Source organism: Gossypium hirsutum, chromosome A01 (genome assembly GCF_007990345.1).
Source record: "Gossypium hirsutum isolate 1008001.06 chromosome A01, Gossypium_hirsutum_v2.1, whole genome shotgun sequence".
Taxonomy (NCBI): Eukaryota; Viridiplantae; Streptophyta; class Magnoliopsida; order Malvales; family Malvaceae; genus Gossypium; species Gossypium hirsutum.
The window spans coordinates 10,942,401-10,964,617 of NC_053424.1; the positions used below are offsets into that span (position 1 = coordinate 10,942,401).

The 22,217-nt window shown below is 36.0% G+C and overlaps 3 protein-coding genes across 3 annotated transcripts; 2 read left to right on the plus strand and 1 right to left on the minus strand.

Annotated features, from left to right (window-relative positions):
* The first annotated feature begins 7,306 nt into the window (after positions 1-7,306).
* Positions 7,307-9,920, plus strand: LOC107917792 (polyubiquitin). Its single transcript, XM_016847108.2, has 2 exons — positions 7,307-7,503; positions 8,149-9,920. The coding sequence occupies exon 2, from the start codon at positions 8,149-8,151 to the stop codon at positions 9,748-9,750; it is 1,602 nt and encodes a 533-aa protein (XP_016702597.1). The 5' UTR covers positions 7,307-7,503; the 3' UTR covers positions 9,751-9,920.
* Positions 9,921-16,037: 6,117 nt separating this feature from the next.
* LOC107917127 (2S sulfur-rich seed storage protein 1) lies at positions 16,038-16,534 on the minus strand. The gene has a single exon (XM_016846509.2). The coding sequence runs from the start codon at positions 16,486-16,488 to the stop codon at positions 16,069-16,071; it is 420 nt and encodes a 139-aa protein (XP_016701998.1). The 5' UTR covers positions 16,489-16,534; the 3' UTR covers positions 16,038-16,068.
* Positions 16,535-20,309: 3,775 nt separating this feature from the next.
* Positions 20,310-22,203, plus strand: LOC107916788 (protein translation factor SUI1 homolog 2). Its single transcript, XM_016846161.2, has 5 exons — positions 20,310-20,703; positions 21,321-21,402; positions 21,477-21,682; positions 21,773-21,826; positions 21,981-22,203. The coding sequence occupies exons 2-5, from the start codon at positions 21,366-21,368 to the stop codon at positions 22,023-22,025; spliced, it is 342 nt and encodes a 113-aa protein (XP_016701650.1). The 5' UTR covers positions 20,310-20,703; positions 21,321-21,365; the 3' UTR covers positions 22,026-22,203.
* The last annotated feature ends 14 nt before the right edge of the window (positions 22,204-22,217 follow it).

A 22,217-nucleotide genomic window follows, 5' to 3' on the forward strand; every position in this document is an offset into this window, starting at 1 on the left:
AAACTTGTAGAGTAATATGCAAAACTCCTTTTGTGAAAGTGTTATTAGTCCATTAATCATTATTTCCATACGAGCGCTTGAGAAAGATTATAAAGATAGACAAAACTGAAATTTATTAGGAATAAAATTTGAAAAGAATGGATTAATCAAAGAAAGCAAACATTGTCAAAATACAAAAATAGGAAAAGGAAACAAATAAGTGCCCTAGATATCGCAGCATGAGCTTCTTTGTACGAACTCTTCGAGGACCATTTTGAGCTTAGCATGTGCACGGAGATCTAAAGTACTTTTTTGATGCCCCAAAACATAGCATACTTCCTCTTCGTTAATTCAAGCAGAGCAAGACTACCACATGCCTCATCTTCGATCGAAATTTGAACTGCCTTTTTCGGGCTTTCAATTCAAAACCTTTTTGGTCTCAAGGCGCCCTTTGCGGGTTTTCACCTTAGCCTTTTCTTTTAAGCGAAGTACCTCTTGACTGAATCCTAATTCATTGAGTTAGACAAGTTCTTGCCGTCCATCTCAATTAATATCAACACTCCTCTAGAAAAAGCCTTCTTTACCACATCAGGTCCTTCCTAGTTTGGCATCCATTTCCCTCTAAAATCTTTCTGCATGCGGGGATCTTTTTCAACGCCAGGTCTCTATCGTGGAATTCTTTAGGATGAACCTTTCTGTTGTAAGCTCACATCACACGTTTTTGGTATGTTTTGACTATGACGAGTAACTTTCAACCTCTTTTCTTCAATTAAGTTCACTGGATTCTTCTGCTTCATCCAATTCTTGACTCAATTGAAGCTTAGAGAGAAGAAATCTCGATTTTAATGGGTAAACCGCTTCCATTCTATAAACGAATAAGAAAGATTTTGCCTCGGCAAAGGTTCTAGCCAACGATCGATAAGCATAGAGGGTGAATGGTGATTTCCTATGCCAATATTTACAAGTCTTGGTCATTTTTCCCACGATTTTTTTTGCCTCTGCTGCGCTATTCATTTTAGGGTGATATGGTGTCTGGTCTTGAACAGACTACGAACTTTCGATATCATGCTATTGTGCATTGTCAGATGTGATCCTTTCTGGCATTCACTGTCGACACATAATCTTTTTTCTTTTCTTTTTTTACAGAATTTGATGACTGTCGACTTTGTAACATTGGCATATGAAGCGACTTTCACCCATGTAGTAAAGTAATCGAGGACCACAAAGATGACGATGTTTGCTAGAAGCTTTTGACGAGATCGGCCCAATAATATCTATGCCCCACATAGAGAAAGTCTTTGAAGGAATGAAGAAGGCACATGAATCTTGTCTCTATAAATTTGGTATTTACGGCATAAATGATGCGATCCCCTTTCATGGTGGACTAGCAATACCTGAACTTCATAATTTGTCTGGCCATTGTAAAACTATTAGCATGTGTTCTTCAGACACTCTTATGGACATTTTCTGAGATTTTCTTAACCTTAACAACATCCACATGTCTTGGTAACCTAGGCGTATCTTGATACAATCATGCGAAAATATTTTGGAATAACTCAATGACGTCTCGTTTTATCTCTGTGGTGATATAGGCTCCGATCTTCGCCTCTTGCTCACAATGTCCACTGACCTTTTGTAATATAGGATCTGTTTTTTCATCTTGTTCTACCATCTTTAACAAATCAGAAGATAAGTCACAATCCCTGTCATCTTCAAAGTCTTGAGATCCCCCTAAACACATATCTCACTCAAAATGAGACTCTGAGTCAATGACGACGTCATTCATGCCATTGATATCTGGGGACCTGTTGTAGGTATAAAGGCAGATTCCAAAGAATAAATGATTCTAAAGGTGATTATTGATTTGGTATGATCATGAATGAAGAATAAAAGAATATTTGAAAGAAAGTCCAATGAACAAAAGAATCTAAGAACAATTATTTGTACAACATGAAATGGAAAAAATAAAAGAATATTTACTTAAAAAAATGTATTTTATTGAAATAAAAATTCTGGACACAAGCCTATTTCACAAAAGGATTCTTATTGCTTCTAGGCTTAAAGCAACAAGCATGTTTTGAATATTACTCTAAATTAGTTCTATAAATACAGGGATCTCTTCCACAGTCCCATTGTTCAAAACACTCCCAGGTATGCAAGGGTTTGGAACCTTTTATTCCCCGGTTCCCTCTTCGGATATGTCATTCAGATTCTCTGATATTCCTTCCAGGCTTTTGACTTATTTAAGTCATTGCAACTCTTTTACCCCCACTTTCAAATATCGCATTTACTTTATTGTTAGAGCGATTAGGCTTTGAGGAATCGTCGAACTTCATAATTCCCATTTCAATGAACCTTTCGACCAACTTTTTAAATTTAGTACAGTTTTTGATTGAGTGTCCCGTTATTCCCGCATAGTATTCACATTGAGTACTTGCAACGTACCACTTAGGATATTAGGGTTGCATCAATTTTAAGTAAACAAGGGATACAACGTGTGCATCAAATAGACTTTTGTATAGCTCCCGGTACGTTATTGGAATAGGAATAAACTAAAGTTTCTCCGTATTTTACTTTGTATTAGGCTTTTGTCTTGGTGAAGCTTACTGGCCCGTGGCCACCGTTCTCGGTTGACTTACCGTGATCTATTTTAAACAAACAATGCTCACATTGTTGACCTTATTTTCTCTTTTCTTCGAGGCCGACCTCTTGATGCTTTCCCCAGCCTCTATCTTCCACACCTTATTGCGTTCTCTATTATTTCAACGAACATCACTATATGCGCGAAACTCTTAGTTGCGCTTCCCAGCATGTGATTAATAAAAAGGTGCTTTCAAGGTATTAATGAAGAGCATGGTTGTTTCTTTTTCTAGCAGTGGCGGTTGGACCTGTGTAGCGACTTCCCTTCACCTTTGAGCATATTGCCTAAAACTTTCACTCGACTTTTTCTTCATATTCTGTAACGTGATCCTCTCAGGTGCTATGTCTGTCACATGACCATGCTACTTCATGAAGGCCTGTGCTAAGTCCTTCCATGATTTAACTTGGGTGCGATTCAGCTGATTGTATCATTTGGCCGCAGCCCCAGTCAAACTGTCTTGGAAACAGTGAATTAACAACTGATAATTATTGACATGACCAATCATCTTCTGACAAAACATCGTGATGTGAGCCTCAGGGCAGCTAGTTCCGCTGTATTTTTCAAACTCCGGCATTTTGAATTTCGGAGGGAGCACTAGATCTAGAACCAAACTTAACTCATTAGCATCCACTCCACAATGATAATTAGCGCTTTCCAGCGCTTTGAATTTCTCCTCTAGTCATTTGTATCGGTATTCCAATTGTTTCGAGAGCTCCACCCTTGTCTTTTCTATTTCTTCATCGAGATCGAAGACAACGGGATTAATTAGGTTATTCTCCGGATTAGAGCCTGAGCCGACTTGGTAATTCATAGGAGCCGAATCACCAGCCTGAAATTGTTGGGGCTTGATTGTAACAGATGGCCTTCGTGTATACACCTCAGGTTGTGTCTAAACATTTGTCGAGGTAAAACCCGGGGGTAATAAAGATCTTCATTATCATTCCCAGTATTGACCATAAGGCTTTTTCCTTTTTCTTGCCCCCAAGTCAACAACTATGTCAATTGGTTCATCATGTTATTTTGGGATTTTAATATTTGGTCCCTCAAATCCAGTTGGATCTTAGCTAGTTGTTCTTGCATTTCCTTTTGCATTGGTTCCAACCTTTCCAGTTTTTCATCCATTGCTCTAGTTTTTCTTCATGTATAGTAAAGATGCGCACTTGGTAGGTTTTTATCGGTTTCCAGATTAACTGAAATAGTTTTTTAACTAATTAGGGCCCTTTTGTGACACTCAATGCATATGATAAAATGCAATGCAAATGCATGAAATGAATGCAAAAAGAGACGTTGATTCTAGTTCAATTCTGTTAGTACAACTTTTGTAGATAACAAATATCTTTACATAAAGCGAAAACATGTACGGCCTTGCCCGTATACACTAGGCGAAGACATCGATTTTTTTCTTCATATTTGGATGCTAAAATCAAATCTTGTGAATTATCTCCTTTTTGCTTGATCTGGGCTGCGACTCCTTGCTCACTCATCCTCGTGATGCTCGTCAGCTTCTTTAAGTAAGCCGAGATGTTGACGGTTCTAGAATAATCTTTGTTGGCTTGAATCTTGAAGCCAAGTAGTGTACTTCTCTGCGGACTCTCATCCTTCTCTTGTCGTGTTTACTCGGACTATATTCGGACGGCTGTATTGTATTCCGCTTTATTAAGAAATTCATTTTCCATGACAAGCTCTTTATTTAGCAACTGAATGTAAATCAACACATTTTTTCTATGATGAAAATGCAATGCAATCAAGACAAAAGAAAACATGTTAGCATAAGAGAAATAAATAACCAGAATAGAGCACCTATCCGAGTAACCACTAGGGTTTGGTGTGGCTCTACTTAGGGTAGGCTATTAGGGCTCTCTATATGCAGTTCAGCTCTAAGGGAAGAGTACCTGAACCGGCAGATTCCTCGATCCTCCCCTATTATAGGTTCATATGGACCGAGTTCAGTTCAAGGGAATACATTTTCCTATAGCCATGCGGAGATGAAAATCTCACGAAGACATAGGTACGGATGTATCCCGAAAGCGGTCCACTATCCCATGCGGAGGTGAAAACCTCACGAATGCGTAGTTTCTCACTCCCACTTAAAAGGGCGTGACCAACGGTCATGCAATGCAATGCGAGGGGGTATAAAAGCTCGAAATACAAAAAACATGAATAAAATGATGAAAACCATAACACCAATGAAATGCAATGAGAGGATCGTATGTTTAAAACTAAATTTTCAATTTTTTGACAAAAGGACAGAAAATAATCAATTTTACGGCTTGACTCTTTTATTGGTCCCCAGTAGAGTCGCCAAGCTGTCGAAACTATTTTTCTGAAAAATGAGAATCGACTATTTAAAACGAAAGTTTAGAGTCGCCATTGATCCTTTTTTATGAGGTGTGATCGGGTCATCTCAAAACATGGCCGTTTTTCAATAAATAGATTGATTTATCAAAACAACTATTCTGGTCTGCGAAAATTGGAAAAACAGGTTCGGGAGTCTATTACGTGCGAGGAAGGGTTATCACCCTCGTCACGCCCAAATTTAGTACCTAATTGATTATTCAGTGTCTTAATGTCGAAAATTGAAAATTTGAAAGGAGTTTAAATACGATCCCCTTTAATGTTAATGCTTTTTTAAAGTATTTGGATGACTTAAAACGTATGTCAAGGACCGTTTCATCTCAAGGTAAAATGTTATATCCAGTACGTTAGGACACAACACCCCGACCCTCGAGTATGAGCTTGTCTTCTATTTCATTTAAAACTCATGTATTTAAATTTTAAAAAGGATATTCGGATATTTAAATCAAACGGAAAATCGAAACCCAGTATGTTAGGGCACGACTACTCAAATTTCTAAATACAAAATATTGCCTTTATTTTATTTAAAACTCATGTATTTTAATTTAAAAGGATAATTGATTACTTAGATCAAATGAAAAACTGAAACCCAGTACATTTGGACACGATCTCTCGAATTTTCAAGTATCGAATATTGTCTTTACTTGAAAAATTCAGACAAAAATAATAATAAATAAAATAATATAAAGATAAAAAATAGAATAACAAAGAAAATTCGAATGAAAATTTAATTTAAATCGGGAGTGGGTAAATAAACACATGTACAACAAAATATTGAATGAAATAGTTTAAAAATAGGACAAATAATAAAAATAATAGTAATGATAATAATAAATATAATGGTAATAATATTAAAAAAATTAATATAATGATGATAATAGTGTTAAAAATAATAATAATAATAAACAAACGACATATTAATAATAATAGAAAATAACGATAATAATAATAGAAGTAATGAAAATAATAATAATAGAAACAATAAAAATAAAAATAATAATAAAATAGAAAATAATAATGATACATTAATAATAATAACAATATAAAAAATAATACTATATTAATAAAAATAATAATAGTAGGTTAATAATAATAATAATAATAATAAGGTAAAAAATAATAATGAAATAATAAAAACACTATTACTTACTACTACTACTAATAATAATAAAAGAACACAATAATAGTATATAGAATAATAGTAAAAGTAATAAGAATAAAAATAAAAATAATATTAAAAATAATACTCTCCACCTCCCTTCTAAATTATCGGTCCGGCCTTGTTCCGGTCACCGGACCTCCACGCACCGTCCTCAGCACCACCGTACATGGCGGCCGGACCTAAAAAAAATCTTTTTTCGGCAATTTCAAAATGGATAAGCTTCCTCCCTTTTATTTTTACTTTCGTATGTAAAAAAACAAAATAAAATTGAAAGATAAAATAAAATAAACAAAGAACTTAAAATGAGAATAAACGAAAAAAACACATCTTTTGCTTTGATTTTTGACTAATCTCGTGTATTCCTTGTATTGAAAGTCTCTTTTTTTCTTGTATTTGAATCTCTCTCCTTTTTTCTCCAAAAAACAGAACCCCCTATTACAAAGGTTTTGAATGGCTTTTATAGCTAAATTTTACAACTTGTTTGCTAACCGATTGCCTCTTTCTTTTTGCAGACAAGTAGAGTGATGGAGTTAGTAGTAAGTGGGGTGATGGAGTTAGTGGTTGGTTTGGTAGGGTGCTAATTAGACTATTAACTTATTTAATATTTTGGACTCTGTTTGTTGGATTGGGGCAAAATTTGAGTCCTACAATTATGATTCACTGTTCAAATTATGAAATAAATTAAAATATGTTAAAAATCGTTATAAATAAATAAAATATGACACATATAATCATGTCGAAATTTGTGTAAGATGAGCTATAAACATATAAAATTCAACTATACTAAATTTAAGTTTAAACTATATTAATAGTGATCCCATTATTAATATATTTTTTAAATATTTTATGTTGAGATTTTATTCCTTATTTATCTCTTTAAATGTGAGGTAACCTTAAAAAGCATATATTTTAAAAAAATTATTAAAATTTTTACTGATTTGATGATAAGATATTTATAGTTGTAAATAAGATTGGAGTCGTACTGCTCATCTTACTATTAAGAATTTATCCTTCTCCTATAATTCATAAAAAACCACAAAACTACTTTAATTTTGAAAATAATTCTAGAAGATTCTAGTATTTTTTGGGAGCAAAGAAAAGCCATAAACGGCAGCGTCGTCTTAAAGGCAAATATCTACCTTTCTTAAATCTCTTGGTCAAAGGAAAGACCAATCTTAGCGTGTAATCCAAGGTGATCCAAAATTCTACATAACACGTGGCTTCCTCTTTTCCGTACTTTTCCTCATTAAGTCGGCAATCTCCTCTTATAAATCTACGTTTTTCCTCCTAATTTCGCATCAAGTTCACAATCGTCTTTTCTTTTAATATTTGTTCAAAGCTTTCGATTACAAATCCCTCGCGAAAGGTATTCTTTTGTTTTCATCTTCTTTTCCTTCTCTCGATTCTTGATTTTCTTTTTAATTGTTGTCGTTGAACTTTTTTTGGGTATATTTTTGTTCGATTTATTAAGGATTTCGATCTTGTTGATTTCTTCAATTCGATCGGTTTTGAGATAAATATTAGCATCTGTTTGTATAATTATCTCTTATTTTTTCGAATTCAAGATCATAAATCCTCGGTTGCTTTGGCTGTATAATTGATTGTTAATATTAGGGTTTCATCGTTTATTGCTGATCTAGTTTCTGGATCTAAGTATAATTGAATTTTATTTCTTTCTTATGACTGTAATTTTTTTATGTTATCGATCCGTTGATTTTGTGCTATTTATTGGTGAGTCTAAGTTGGGTGGTCGGCCCAAATTGGATGTTATTGTTCATGTTATTCGATTGGTAGATTGTATGAAATAAATATTGTTGATTTCGGTTTTTAATTGCTTGATGTATTATTCATAATTTGTGGTGTAAGGTGTTATTTCAACTTTATATGTAGGTATAATCTATCCAGAATTTGATCTTGGTTGCTTCTACTCTACTTTTAGTTTTTTGCTCTTCAAAAAATGTTATAATTTCGTTCATGCGAAGTAAATCTGTGTTTCTTGTCGACACAACAGATGCAGATCTTTGTGAAAACTCTTACTGGTAAGACCATCACCCTCGAGGTGGAAAGCTCCGACACAATTGATAATGTCAAGGCCAAGATCCAAGACAAGGAAGGGATCCCCCCTGACCAACAGAGGCTTATCTTCGCTGGGAAACAGCTTGAGGATGGCCGTACCCTTGCTGACTACAACATCCAAAAGGAGTCCACCCTCCATCTTGTCCTTCGTCTCAGGGGTGGCATGCAGATCTTCGTGAAAACCCTCACTGGCAAGACAATCACCCTTGAGGTTGAAAGCTCCGACACAATTGATAATGTCAAGGCTAAGATCCAGGATAAGGAAGGGATCCCTCCTGATCAACAGAGGCTTATCTTTGCCGGTAAGCAACTGGAAGATGGTCGCACCCTTGCTGACTACAACATTCAAAAAGAGTCTACCCTCCACCTTGTGCTTCGTCTCAGGGGTGGCATGCAAATATTTGTCAAAACTCTTACTGGCAAGACAATCACCCTTGAAGTGGAAAGCTCCGACACAATTGATAATGTCAAGGCCAAGATCCAAGACAAAGAAGGTATCCCTCCTGACCAACAGAGGCTTATCTTTGCTGGAAAACAATTGGAGGATGGCCGCACCCTTGCTGACTACAACATCCAGAAAGAGTCTACCCTCCACCTTGTCCTTCGTCTTAGGGGTGGCATGCAGATCTTTGTAAAAACGCTCACTGGAAAAACCATCACTTTAGAGGTGGAGAGTTCTGATACAATTGATAACGTTAAGTCCAAGATTCAGGACAAGGAGGGCATCCCACCAGACCAGCAGAGGTTAATTTTTGCTGGGAAACAACTTGAAGATGGCAGAACCCTTGCAGACTATAACATTCAAAAGGAATCTACCCTCCATTTGGTGTTGCGTCTTCGTGGTGGTATGCAAGTTTTTGTGAAGACCCTCACAGGAAAGACTATTACCTTGGAAGTTGAGAGTTCTGATACGATTGACAATGTGAAAGCTAAGATCCAGGACAAGGAAGGTATTCCACCGGATCAACAGAGGCTGATTTTTGCTGGCAAGCAGCTGGAGGATGGGAGGACCCTTGCTGATTATAATATTCAGAAAGAGTCAACCCTCCACTTGGTGCTTCGCCTGCGTGGTGGAATGCAGATATTTGTGAAAACTTTGACCGGTAAAACCATTACGTTGGAGGTGGAGAGCTCCGACACGGTTGATAATGTTAAGGCCAAGATCCAAGATAAGGAGGGTATCCCACCTGACCAACAGAGGTTGATTTTTGCCGGAAAGCAGCTCGAGGACGGGAGGACTCTTGCGGACTATAACATTCAAAAGGAGTCGACCCTGCATTTGGTTTTGCGCCTTAGAGGAGGGATGCAGATATTTGTCAAGACCTTGACTGGGAAAACCATCACCCTGGAGGTTGAGAGCTCGGATACGATTGACAATGTAAAAGCAAAGATTCAGGACAAGGAGGGAATTCCCCCGGATCAGCAGAGGTTGATCTTTGCTGGGAAGCAGTTGGAGGACGGTCGAACCCTAGCTGACTACAATATCCAGAAGGAGTCTACTCTGCATCTTGTCCTTCGCCTCCGTGGTGGTTTCTGATTTGGGTCCTTTTGCCATTCTGCCTTTGGTGTGGTCTTGTTTTCTTTTTATTTCATGATGTTTAGCCATTAGATAAACTGTGTTTTTTAAGGTAATGATACTTTGGTGTGAAGTGGTTAGAGAGCCACAACTCACTTACTATATTAAATAAGGTTCGGACTATTTCATAATCTCCTATCCTAATATACTTTGGTGTGAAGTGGTTAGAGAGCTACAACTCAGTTACTATATTAAATAAGGTTCGGACTATTTCATAATCTCGTATCCTAATATACATTCATCTTGCTTGTTTCCCTGTCATGTGTTCCACAGGCATGTGCATTGTTGAGTGGTGAATGGTATCTAGCCTTTTGTTTTACGCCATAATCACTGTATCAGTATCTAGCCAAATTTGGGTGACTGAGTTGACGAATTCAATGGTAAAACAGATTCCATATGGGCAGACATTAGCTTTCATAAATAAATCACTGCAGCAAAACCAACAGTATTAATTTCTTCCCTTTTTCCCAAGAAACTAACCACAATTAAATAACTTCTCAATAACTTGCTGTATTTTTTTCAAAAGATGGAGGAACTATGGCCCCTGGAAATTAAGGTTCTCAACTGCCAAACTTTTGAATCGAGTATCCATTCATGTATAAATGAGATAACCTAAAGGTGAACCAGTTAATGGTAATTAAACAGTATTTACCCTCTAGTCCATTACCTTTTCAAATGACACAGAATTTCTTTGTTTTTACACTAATCTAAATCTCTTAAATTTATATTTGGATCTCATTCTTACTCCGAGTAAAAAAATTTTGTAAAACTATTTTGGTTTTCCTCTGAACTGACACAATCGAAGACGAGTATGAAGATGGTGGTTTCTTGCCGTTTCCATCATTCTTGTTTACTTGAGGGTTAGAGTGGTCAGCACTAACTCTAGTTGACTCTGGATCTGCTTTGGGCAAATATGTTTCATCAGAATGTAACTTCCAAGGTTCACTGGATTTCAGAATCAACGACACTCCTCTAGAGAACTCTGGTATGCTCGTGGTGTCGATTAAAAAGCCTTCAAGTGTCGCAAGTGATTTCAGTTGCTGCCCTAAAAGAACTGATGAAGAAGAGGAATGGAGGGTTTGATTTAGGGATTTTGATTTGGCAGCATTGAATTTGATAATTAATTTCGAGATATTTTGGACTTGACTCAAATTTGAAATTTGTAAAAAAATTCTAGTTGATTCGATTAATTCGATTAAAATAATTCAAAATTCGAATTTTATTCACCGCCTTGTTTCAATTGAATTAACAGTTGCCACCTTATTTTCTTTGATCAATTATCATTAGAAATTATGCTGTCTGTCTTCTTGAATGAGTTTTTCTTTTGCCAAGGTTTTATTTAACTCCACACTTGTGTTAACATTAATGGGAGACAACATTAATGGCAAACAATACAAAGTGGTGCAAGTTTAGCACCCTAAAGTTGACGTTGAAAAGTGGCATGGGATAATTTTTTTTGGTCCTTGAGATAATGGGCTATTTATTGTTTGGTCCTTAAACCTCAACTATAAATAGGCCTTCTCATTTCTCATTTCAATTCATCCCAACCAATCTTTCTCTCTTAGTTTTCTCTCTTCTCCCATTTGAGAATTCTTAAGGAATTCTATTTGTTTGTAATACTTTGGAGATAGTAAAGTTATCATCTGGTGTTAGTGCCCGAGGACGTAGGTATAATTTACCGAACCTCGTTAAAACTCTTGTGTTCTTTCTTGTCCTATTTTTCTTTCAATATTTGAGGGTATAATAGTAGTATTTAATTGTGCTATTAAATTACTATAGAAGGGATATTCTGTCTAAGGAAAGACTTGGTATTTAAGAGATCCATGTGATCCACCTCTCTTTCCTGGGAATTGAACTTTGTGTGATTTTTTAGTACAATAATTTACACGCTTCCGACCCTATTGGAACAACAAGTGGTATCAAGAGCCGAAGGTTAATCGTAGTATGCTCTGTGGTTGCAGTTTGAACTGATCTTCCACATCAGAAAAGATTTCCTTAGGTATATTGAAAGATTATGGAGAAAACGGTCGGTGTAGGAGCTTCAACATCGTCCATGTGGACAAGACCGACAATTGCAAATGCAAGATTGGCCGTGGAGATCTTTGATGGCACGGGCCATTTTGGTATGTGGCAAAGTGAGGTTCTAGATGCCCTTTTTCAGCAGGGTCTAGACATTGCCATTGATGAAGAGAAACCAGATGATGTACAGGAGAAAGATTGGAAGGCGATCAATCGGTTGGCATGTGGCACAATTCGATCATGCCTTTCTCGAGAGCAGAGGTATGCTTTTTCAAAGGAGACTTCTGCAAATAAGTTGTGGGTGGCACTTGAAGAAAAATTTTTGAAGAAAAACAGTCAAAATAAGCTCCACTTGAAGAAAAGACTGTTTCGCTTCACATACGTCCCAAGTACCACAATGAATGATCACATCACCAAATTTAATCAGTTAGTCACTGATTTGCTGAATATGGATGAGACATTCAAAGATGAAGATTTGGCTTTGATGCTGTTGGGGTCACTTCCTGAGGAGTTTGAGTTCCTAGAAACTACTCTACTTCATGGCAGGAGTGATATATCTCTAAGCGAAGTCTGTGCGGCCTTATACAGTTATGAACAGAGAAAGAAGGACAAACAGAAAAACTCAATCAGAGATACAGAAGCTTTAGTAGTCCGAGGTCGTTCATACACTCGGAAGAAAACTCAAAAGGGGAGATCAAAGTCAAAGTCCAGACTCGGGAAAGATGAATGTGCCTTTTGTCATTAGAAAGGCCACTAGAAGAAAAATTGTCCAAAGCTGAAGAATAAGGGAAAAGCTGCTGTAGATGCTTGTGTTGCAAAGCATGATACTAGTGACTCTGAACTATCACTGGTTGCATCATCATCGTCGTTCCATTCAGATGAGTGGATATTGGATTCGGGTTGTACCTTTCATATGTCCCCTAACCGGGAGTGGTTCTCTGATTTAGTAGAACTAAATGGAGGAGTTGTTTATATGGGCAATGACAATGCCTGTAAAACTGTTGGGATAGGTTCAATCCAATTAAAGAATCAAGATGGATCAACCAGAGTTCTGACTGATGTTCGGTACGTGCCCAGTTTGAAGAAAAATCTCATCTCATTGGGAGCCTTGGAATCCAATGGTTCAGTTGTTACTATGAGAGATGGGATTTTGAAAGTGACATCTGGCGCACTTGTGATATTGAAGGGCATCAGGAAAAATAACTTGTATTACTACCAAGGTAGTACAGTTATTGGAGCAGTCGCTACAGCTTCCGGTAACAAAGAATTGGACTCAATGCAGTTGTGGCATATGAAGTTGGGACATGCCAGCGAAAAATCCTTGCAAATTCTGGCAAAGCAAGGATTGTTGAAAGGTGCAAAGGCTTGCAAATTAAAATTTTGTGAGCACTGTGTTCTGGGAAAGCAAAAGAGAGTGAAATTCGGCACTGCTATCCATAATAGAAAAGGTATTTTGGAATATATTCACTCAGATGTGTGGGGGCCTTCCAAAACACCTTCGTTGGGAGGAAAACACTACTTTGTTACTTTTGTTGATGACTTTTCCAGAAGAGTTTGGGTGTATACCATGAAAACTAAAGATGAAGTGCTTGGAGTTTTTCTTAAATGGAAAACTATGATCGAAAACCAGACTGGCAAGAAAATCAGGCGGCTTAGGACGGACAATGGAGGGGAATATAAAAGTGATCCGTTCTTCGATGTGTGCCAAGAGTATGGTATTGTTCGACACTTCACAGTTAGGGATACACCACAACAGAATGGAGTGGCAGAGCGTATGAATCAAACATTGCTGGAGAAAGTTCGATGTATGTTGTCCAATGCTGGGTTGGGCAAGCAATTTTGGGCTGAGGCTGTGACATACGCTGGCCATCTTGTTAATCGTTTGCCATCATCTGCATTAGAAAGAAAAACTCCTATGGAGGTATGGTCTGGAAAACCGGCTACAGATTATGATTCCTTACATGTGTTTGGAACCACTGCATATTACCATGTGAAGGAGTCAAAGTTAGATCCGAGGGCAAAGAAAGCTCTCTTTATGGGAATCACTTCTAGAGTGAAGGGATTTCGTCTTTGGTGCTTAAGCACAAAGAAAATGATCTGTAGCAGAGATGTTACCTTTGATGAATCTGCCACATTGAAAAAGGTAGCAGATAAAGATATTCAGACGAGCAATACTCCACAGCAGGTGGAGTGTACTCCAAAACAGGTGGAGTTTGAGCAGATGGGGATTTGCCCAGTTAATAAGTCTAATTCTCCAGCCACAATGGAGGAATTAGAGGTTGAAGAGGTTCTGACCCAAGAACCACTAAGTACACCAGAACCAGTTGCAGTTGCAAGGCCACAGAGAGAAATTCGTAAACCTGCTCGATTTACTGATATGGTGGCCTACGCCCTTCCCGTTGTTGATGATATTCCTATCACTTATCAAGAAGCAATGCAAAGCTTAGAAAGTGATAAATGGAAAAGCGTCATGGATGAAGAAATGCAGTCTCTCTGGAAGAACAATACTTGGGAGTTGGCGCAATTACCGAAAGGTAAAAGGGCAATCGGATGCAAGTGGGTATTCGCAAAGAAAGATGGATCTCCTAGCAAGAAGGATATTCGCTACAAGGCAAGATTGGTAGCTAAAGGCTACGCTCAGAAGGAGGGAATTGACTACAATGATGTATTTTCCCCTGTTGTGAAGCATTCCTCCATTAGAATTTTGTTGGCCTTGGTAGCACAGTTGAATTTGGAGCTAGCTCAACTTGATGTTAAGACAGCTTTCTTGCATGGTGAGTTAGAAGAGGAGATCTATATGACTCAGCCCGAAGGATACACAGATGCTGGTGGTAGAAATTGGGTTTGTAAGCTGAACAAATCGCTATATGGATTGAAGCAATCCCCGAGGCAGTGGTACAAGCGATTTGATAGCTTTATGAGAAGGCAGAAGTACACAAGAAGCAAATATGACAATTGTGTATATTTGCAGAAGCTGCATGACGGATCTTTCATTTATCTACTCTTGTATGTTGATGATATGTTAATCGCTTCGAAGAGCCAAAATGACATAGATAAGCTGAAGGCTCAGTTGAATTAAGAGTTCGAGATGAAAGATCTAGGTGAGGCCAAGAAGATTCTCGGCATGGAGATAAGTAGAGATAGACCGAGAGGCAAGCTCTGTTTAAATCAGAAGCAATATCTGAAAAAGGTATTACAATGTTTTGGTGTAAATGAAAACACAAAACATGTAAGTACCCCACTTGCTTCTCATTTGAAACTTAGTGCTCAATTATCTCCGAAAACTGAAGAAGAAAGAGAATATATGGCGAAAGTCCCATATGCTAATGCAGTTGGGAGTTTGATATATGCGATGGTGTGTACGAGGCCTGACATTTCACAAGCTGTTGGAGTTGTGAGCAGGTATATGCATGATCCTGGAAAAGGACATTGGCAAGCTGTGAAATGGATTCTACGGTATCTTCGAAAAACCGTAGATGTTGGTTTAATTTTTGAACAGGATGAAGCACTTGGTCAGTTTGTAGTTGGATATGTTGATTCCGACTTTGCTGGTGATTTAGATAAACGTCGTTCAACTACGGGGTATCTGTTTACTCTTGCGAAAGCCCCAGTGAGTTGGAAGTCTACCTTACAGTCTACAGTAGCTGTGTCTACTACAGAGGCAGAATATATGGCAGTTACAGAAGCTGTTAAGGAGGCTATTTGGCTTAATGGATTGTTGAAAGACTTAGGAGTTGTTCAAAGTCACATAAGTTTATATTGTGACAGTCAGAGCGCTGTTCATTTAGCGAAAAATCAAGTCTATCATTCAAGAACCAAGCATATCGACGTAAGATATCACTTTGTGCGGGAAGTCTTTGAAAAAGGAAAAATTCTACTTCAGAAGATTCCGACAGCAGATAATCCCGCAGATATGATGACCAAGGTGGTAACAACAATCAAGTTTAATCATTGTTTGAACTTGATTAACATCCTGAGAATTTGAGCACCTTCAGGTGTATGGCGCTCGAGAGTGCATTTGTAGGCACTACAAAAGATAGCTTTATCGAATTTGGAGAGTTGAAGGAAGTGTGTGAAGATGTGATTATCCTAATCAAATCTTCAAGGTGGAGATTGTTAACATTAATGGGAGACAACATTAATGGCAAACAATACAAAGTGGTGCAAGTTTAGCACCCTAAAGTCCACTTTGAAAAGTGGTGCAAGTTTACCACAGTAACTAAAGGAGACATTACATTTATTCTTGAGAACATATTTTGTCTAAATCAAACTGCGAGATGGCGTGTCACACCTCCCAGGCTCCATCTCACATTCGGACATTATTTTCTTGGTAACCTTTTGCATGATCTCTCGCATCTGTTTGCTCCCCATTTGTCCTTGCATCTGTTGCATCTGTTGCATCGTTGCATGTCTTAGACCTTGACATCTGCATTGCGTATCCATCTTCTCTAGCTGCTGGCAACATGAGTCAATGTACCCGCCGGCTATATTGTCGCTGCCTTCGCCACCCAACTCTTCCTCCATGTACTTCTGGCAGTGCTTCAGGTGGGCTTGCTTCCTTATCTGCTGTTCACAGCTATCCCGATTTTCCTCGCTTTCGACCGTCACAGATGTGATTGAAGCATTGGCAAGGAACAAAATGAGAGCAAGGGTGGCTAAGTAAACTGCGAGCTTTGCCATTGTTGATTTATCCTGGTATGGAGAAAATAATCAGATGAGAAGGGTGAGAAATGGAGTGGAGGTGTGAAGGTAATTTATAGGAGAGTTGAACCTTTGCATGGGGAATACGTGTGATGTTGAAACTTGAAACCTAACACGTAGGTTAATTTCTGCATGCAAAAATGGACACATTTGTTTGGTTGGTTATGAAACTGCCTTAACTGGGATCGGTAGTATTCAGGTTCTCGATGTAATTTTAATATCTCCTGGGGATAAAATGGTTTCACTTTGCATCGGTGATCCAATTTGGAATCAACCCACAAACACTTAACACAATTTGGATATTTTTCAAGCCCATGTATATGTTCAAAATTTTAAAAATATATCATAAAAAAGGTTTGCGGTGCTTGGAAAACCTCCTTAAGTTGATCGTTACTCTCACAGACTTCATTAGGTCAACTTCAAAGATGACCTCACCAACATCTCACTTCACCTAACATTGCATGGCTATGAAATATACAAACCACCTTTTATGACTTAAAAAGTGGGTCTTTTTAATTTTCCACCAACTGTAGTGGTAGTTTAGATACATTTTAACACCTAATGAGTTTATTTTTTAGGTATTTTATAATTAATTATTGTATTTTCAGTAGTAGTAATTTAGGATTTAATTATTAATAAAATAAATATTTTTACGTATTTTTTGATGTCTCAATGACCTGTAAAGGTCAATTTAGGCCTTGATACTGATTAATGGCTAATTAAGTGTGTAGGATGTCAAATCAGGTCAAGAATCTTGTTGGGGATCAACTCAATTAAGCAACAAATAAGTAAAAATAGAGGAAGAAATTGAGAAATTGAACACACAAATTTAACATGGGAAAACCCCTCCAAAGAGGATAAAAAATCACTGGCAAAGATAAAACCCGGGCCCGATCCGACTTGTCTGTATTAATTTTTATATTATTTTTATATATATAATTCATCAAAACTACTAAAAATATCAAAATAAATATTTTCCAACAAATTGAAAATAAATTTTAAAAAATATGTATACTTAAATAACACTAAGATAGATGCAACTTAGCAAGCAAATGCCTCTAAAATAATAACAAAATTAAAAAATGCCTCTAAAATAATAACAAAATTATCAATAAAATAAGTTTTATACAATATCCAAACAATAACAACAAAATAGTAGCAACATAATAATAAAATAGTAGCAAAATAGGGAGAAAACAACAAGAAAATAGTATTAAAAAAAATAACATTTTTTTTTCCTTTAGTGAATTTGGACCGAGTCGAACCTGAGCCAAAAATGCCTTACCTGAGATAAGACCCTTTTTTTTTACATTTTTTGTTTAAACTCATTTTTCGAGCCTATATTTTTACCAAAATCCTCCCACATTTGGAGCAGGCTGGGTGGCCCAACCCATGAACAGGTCTATCTTCATCGTCAATCTTAACCTCAATATTCTTTAAATCATTCAAAAGAGTAATAAATTGACTAATGTGATAGTTAAGAAGCTCACATTCGTTCATGCGAAACGTAAATAGACGTCATTTCAATACTAAAAGGTTAGCTAGAAACTTATTCGCATAAAGAGTTTTTAATCTTTTTCACAAGGCGAATGAGGTTTTCTCCATCAATAACTTTTGCAATACCATATTCGCGAGACACAATTGAATTGCAGATAGAGCCTTTTCATCAAGCTCTGCCATTTTGTCTTATCTAGATTTTCAAGCTTTTTCCAAGTAACAACCTTTTTCAGGCCGATTTGAACTAGAATTGTCATAATTCGAACTTACCACATATTGAAATTTGTGACACCATCGAACTTCTCAATGTCAAACCTTATTGTTGACATTTCTAAATGGGTTGATCTATGAAAATTGAACTAACTCTGATACCACTTGTTGGGGATCGACCTGATTAAGCAACGAACAAGTAAAACATAGCGAAAAAATACACAAATTTAACGTGGAAAAACCCCTCCAAAGAGGATAAAAATCTACGAGTAAAGATAATTTTACTATAATGACAAAAGAACGAAGAGTATAAAAGATGGAGATAAAAAACTAAACCCCGAAACTCGAAAACAAAAAATCTTCAAAACGTAAACACAAAATTCTCTAAAAGTATTATGAGCTCTAATCTTTAATGGGTGTATTTTCTAAGGTTGTAAAAGAACATTTTTATAGGCTAAATTCGTAGGTCAAATAACAATAAAATAATCTAGACTAATCAGAGTTCGATTAAAACAAATAAACAAAGTTTAACTGGGAGATTATCTCTTAAATTTGACTGAAATATGAGTTATACTCAACAAATCCAAGAAACAATCGTCGGGTCGAGATACAAGAAAGCTCGTGTTGCAACATGGAACAACAAAATGACAAAGGCTAAAAATTCATTCGACATTGTGACGTGACAAGGAGTTTCCCACGTCACGATGACGCAATGAAGACAAATTAAAATGAAGTTGATTCCTTGGATGACACTTTTGAGATATTTCATTATTTGGACTCCAAGCATTTATCAAAATATTGCATTAATTAGAATCCCAAAGTGTGTCTAGGTTAAATTGTCACCAAGTCACCCGTAGCATATATAAGTAACCTTAGGATCACCTGAATGGTGGGCAAACTTAGACAGACAATTTTTACTAATCAAATTTCTTTGTATTTTTTTTTATGTTCTCTTCGTAGGAACCTCTCTTCGATGTGAAGACATTTGAAAGCTGAGATTTCTCCGGAATCACGCTTCAATATATTTATTCATGAGCATTCTCTTATCTCTTCTATTCTATTCTTTTATTTACCTTTCGTTAATCTAGTCAATTACTGTTTATATAAATAGTAGGATAGATTATTGTGCTTTATTTACATCTTGCATGATTCAATTTTATTTGTTAAGTAGTTATTTATTTGAAATTGGTTGTTTATTCAAGAGTACTTAGTATATAACGGAGTAACACCCCTGGCAGAATATCTAGATAGGTGACACCGGAAGGGTATCTTGTTGTGTATAACTTGTGCCAAGTAGTGAGATCAAAAGAGTATTCGTATACCTAGGAAGAGACCGGAATAGTGACTTAGGTGGTAATCCTTAGTGAAGATGAGACAGGAAGGATATTCTTAGCTAAGGGTGATAAATAACTTAATTGAGAATAATTAATTATTTAATTAAACAATTAAAAATTTAATCGATAATAGGCTAGAGGCTCGCATTGTTGACACTATGAGAATGAAAAGATCTCTTCTTCCAATCTCTTAAAAAATCATTTGCAGCTTCAACTTTAAAGTAAATTATCATCAACCACAAAATCCATTTTTATCCATCTCAATAAGAAATCTAATATTTTAAAAAATTAATTAAAAAATACCAAAATATTTCAAAACAATAAAAGATTGTTAAAAATTTAAAAAAAAATTGTTGACTATATTTTGATAATCACTAAATTGCCTGTTACGTCATAATACAACCTCACCGAAAAATGTATAAAATTTGGGTCAGTTTTACACATGATATTTATATCATACATAGTTTAACTAAATCACATTTTATCAACCTTAAATTTAGCTCAAATATATCAATGTTTACCAATAAATAATTCAAGCTCGTTTAAGCCAATCCATATTATTTTTATTTTTAAAAAAGAATCCTATTTTTATTTAATATTTAATAATTATATATCTTTTACAATCATTATATATTTTTCTTTTATCAAATTTATAAATATAAAAATTAAATATATATTTTAATATTTATATTATAACGTAGCATTTTTAATTTTCATATGGTATAAATTATATAATATATAAAACAAAAAAAAAAATTTAAACTTGAAAATATATCAGATCAAGTTCGTATTTTCAGTACCTATGTATTAAAATTTTTTGTGTCTAAAACAATTTTTCGAATTTAATTTTTTTTTTCCAAATCTTTTCAAATTCCAGTCAGCTTCTATACTTTTGAAATTCATAAAAGTTTGAGGGTTTGAATTTACAAATTAATTGAGACTAAAGCCTGTAATTTAGTTGAAGTACAGGGACGAAGCATAAAAATTGATATTTTGTAATTACGAGATATTTTGCTTATATGTTTTCTCTCTTCCCAAATTAACCCTCAAAACTCAGCGTCAGAGAGCTCAGACTTCGATCATCAATTTTAGGGTTTTTTCTATTATTTCATAATCAGATTCTTGATTATCCAAAACTCAATCTTCAGATCAGGTTTGTTTTCGCCGCTCCTTTACTTTTAATTTTATTTAGAATTGCAATCGATGATTTGATTGTGTAAATTCTCTTTGATGCTTGTTTTGGGTTTTATGTTTAGGGTTTTATTGTCCTAAAGGTCTTATCAGGGTGTTAATCGAAAAAAAAAAGTGAAATTTTTCGGCTCCTTTTTCTGAAACTATTATCACAACACTTGTTGGTACTCTTTGGGCATAATATAACTAAGCAATCCCTGCCTTTCTTACCAGAAAAAAAATTATTGATATAATTTAGCATTCCTTTTTGGTTAAAATTCACTGTTACCCTCTTTAGGTTAGATCAACATAATGGGTGCCCCTTTTGCGGAAAATGTCTATTTTTTGTTCGTGGCTTATGCTTGAAGCTGCAGAAATCTATGTATGAATCTATGGTGCTTTATCTTTGTGTAGGTTTTTACTTGACCAAGAATGCTAATTTTTTATTTTCATGAAATGTTTGTTTATGCTTTGATAGTTTGTTTTCCTTTTAGCAGAAAGTAATTTGATAAAATGTTTGATTGAGAGATGTGAAGAGAGATAAAACTTTATAATCTAGTCAAATGTAATCACTGATCAACATTTGGCCTTGCAATGTAGGTCTTAGTTTTCTAGTTGTTGGGTTCTTTCGACGAGCTAAGTTTCATGTCTGATCTTGACATCCAGATTCCTACTGCCTTTGGTAAGCATTTCCCTCTCATACCAAATTGTCTCGGTATCGAAAAATCTAACTAGTACCCATTGTCGTTCTGCTAGATCCGTTTGCTGATGCAAATGCTGAAGACTCTGGTGCTGGTGCCAAGGAGTATGTGCATATTCGTATTCAGCAGCGGAATGGTAGGAAAAGCCTGACCACGGTCCAGGGGTTGAAAAAAGAATTCAGCTATAACAAAATTCTTAAGGACCTCAAGAAAGAGTTTTGTTGCAATGGCACTGTGGTCCAAGACCCTGAATTAGGACAGGTGTGTGTCTAACCACCTAAGAAAGTGATCGACTTTGGCTTCCATCTTTGCTCTCGGTTGTTAAGTTTATTATACTTGGGTTTTTTGTAGGTTATTCAGCTTCAAGGCGATCAAAGGAAGAATGTTTCCACCTTCCTTGTTCAGGTCATTGCCGTTACCCTTTCATTTAGATATTCTGAAAACCAGCTAGAGTTTTCCAATTTCGACATAACTATTTTCTTTTGGTTAGTCATGCATGTGCTGAGCTTCGTATTTTCAATTCACCGCATGTTTAATTCTTATTTGCTTTTGTGAACAGGCCGGTATTGTGAAGAAGGATAACATCAAAATCCATGGCTTTTAAAGTTGCAACAGCTAAAATTTCTTCGAGTCTATCCTATTCTGAAACTCCTATGTATGTAATGTTATAATATGTTTATAGTGGTGTGATACTGATAAATGCACCCTGTGACTGTGTTTCTTGTTGTGCTTTCAACTCTTTAGCCCTATGTGATGTTGAATGGCGATATTAGCTTTAATTATTTCTATTTCTCAC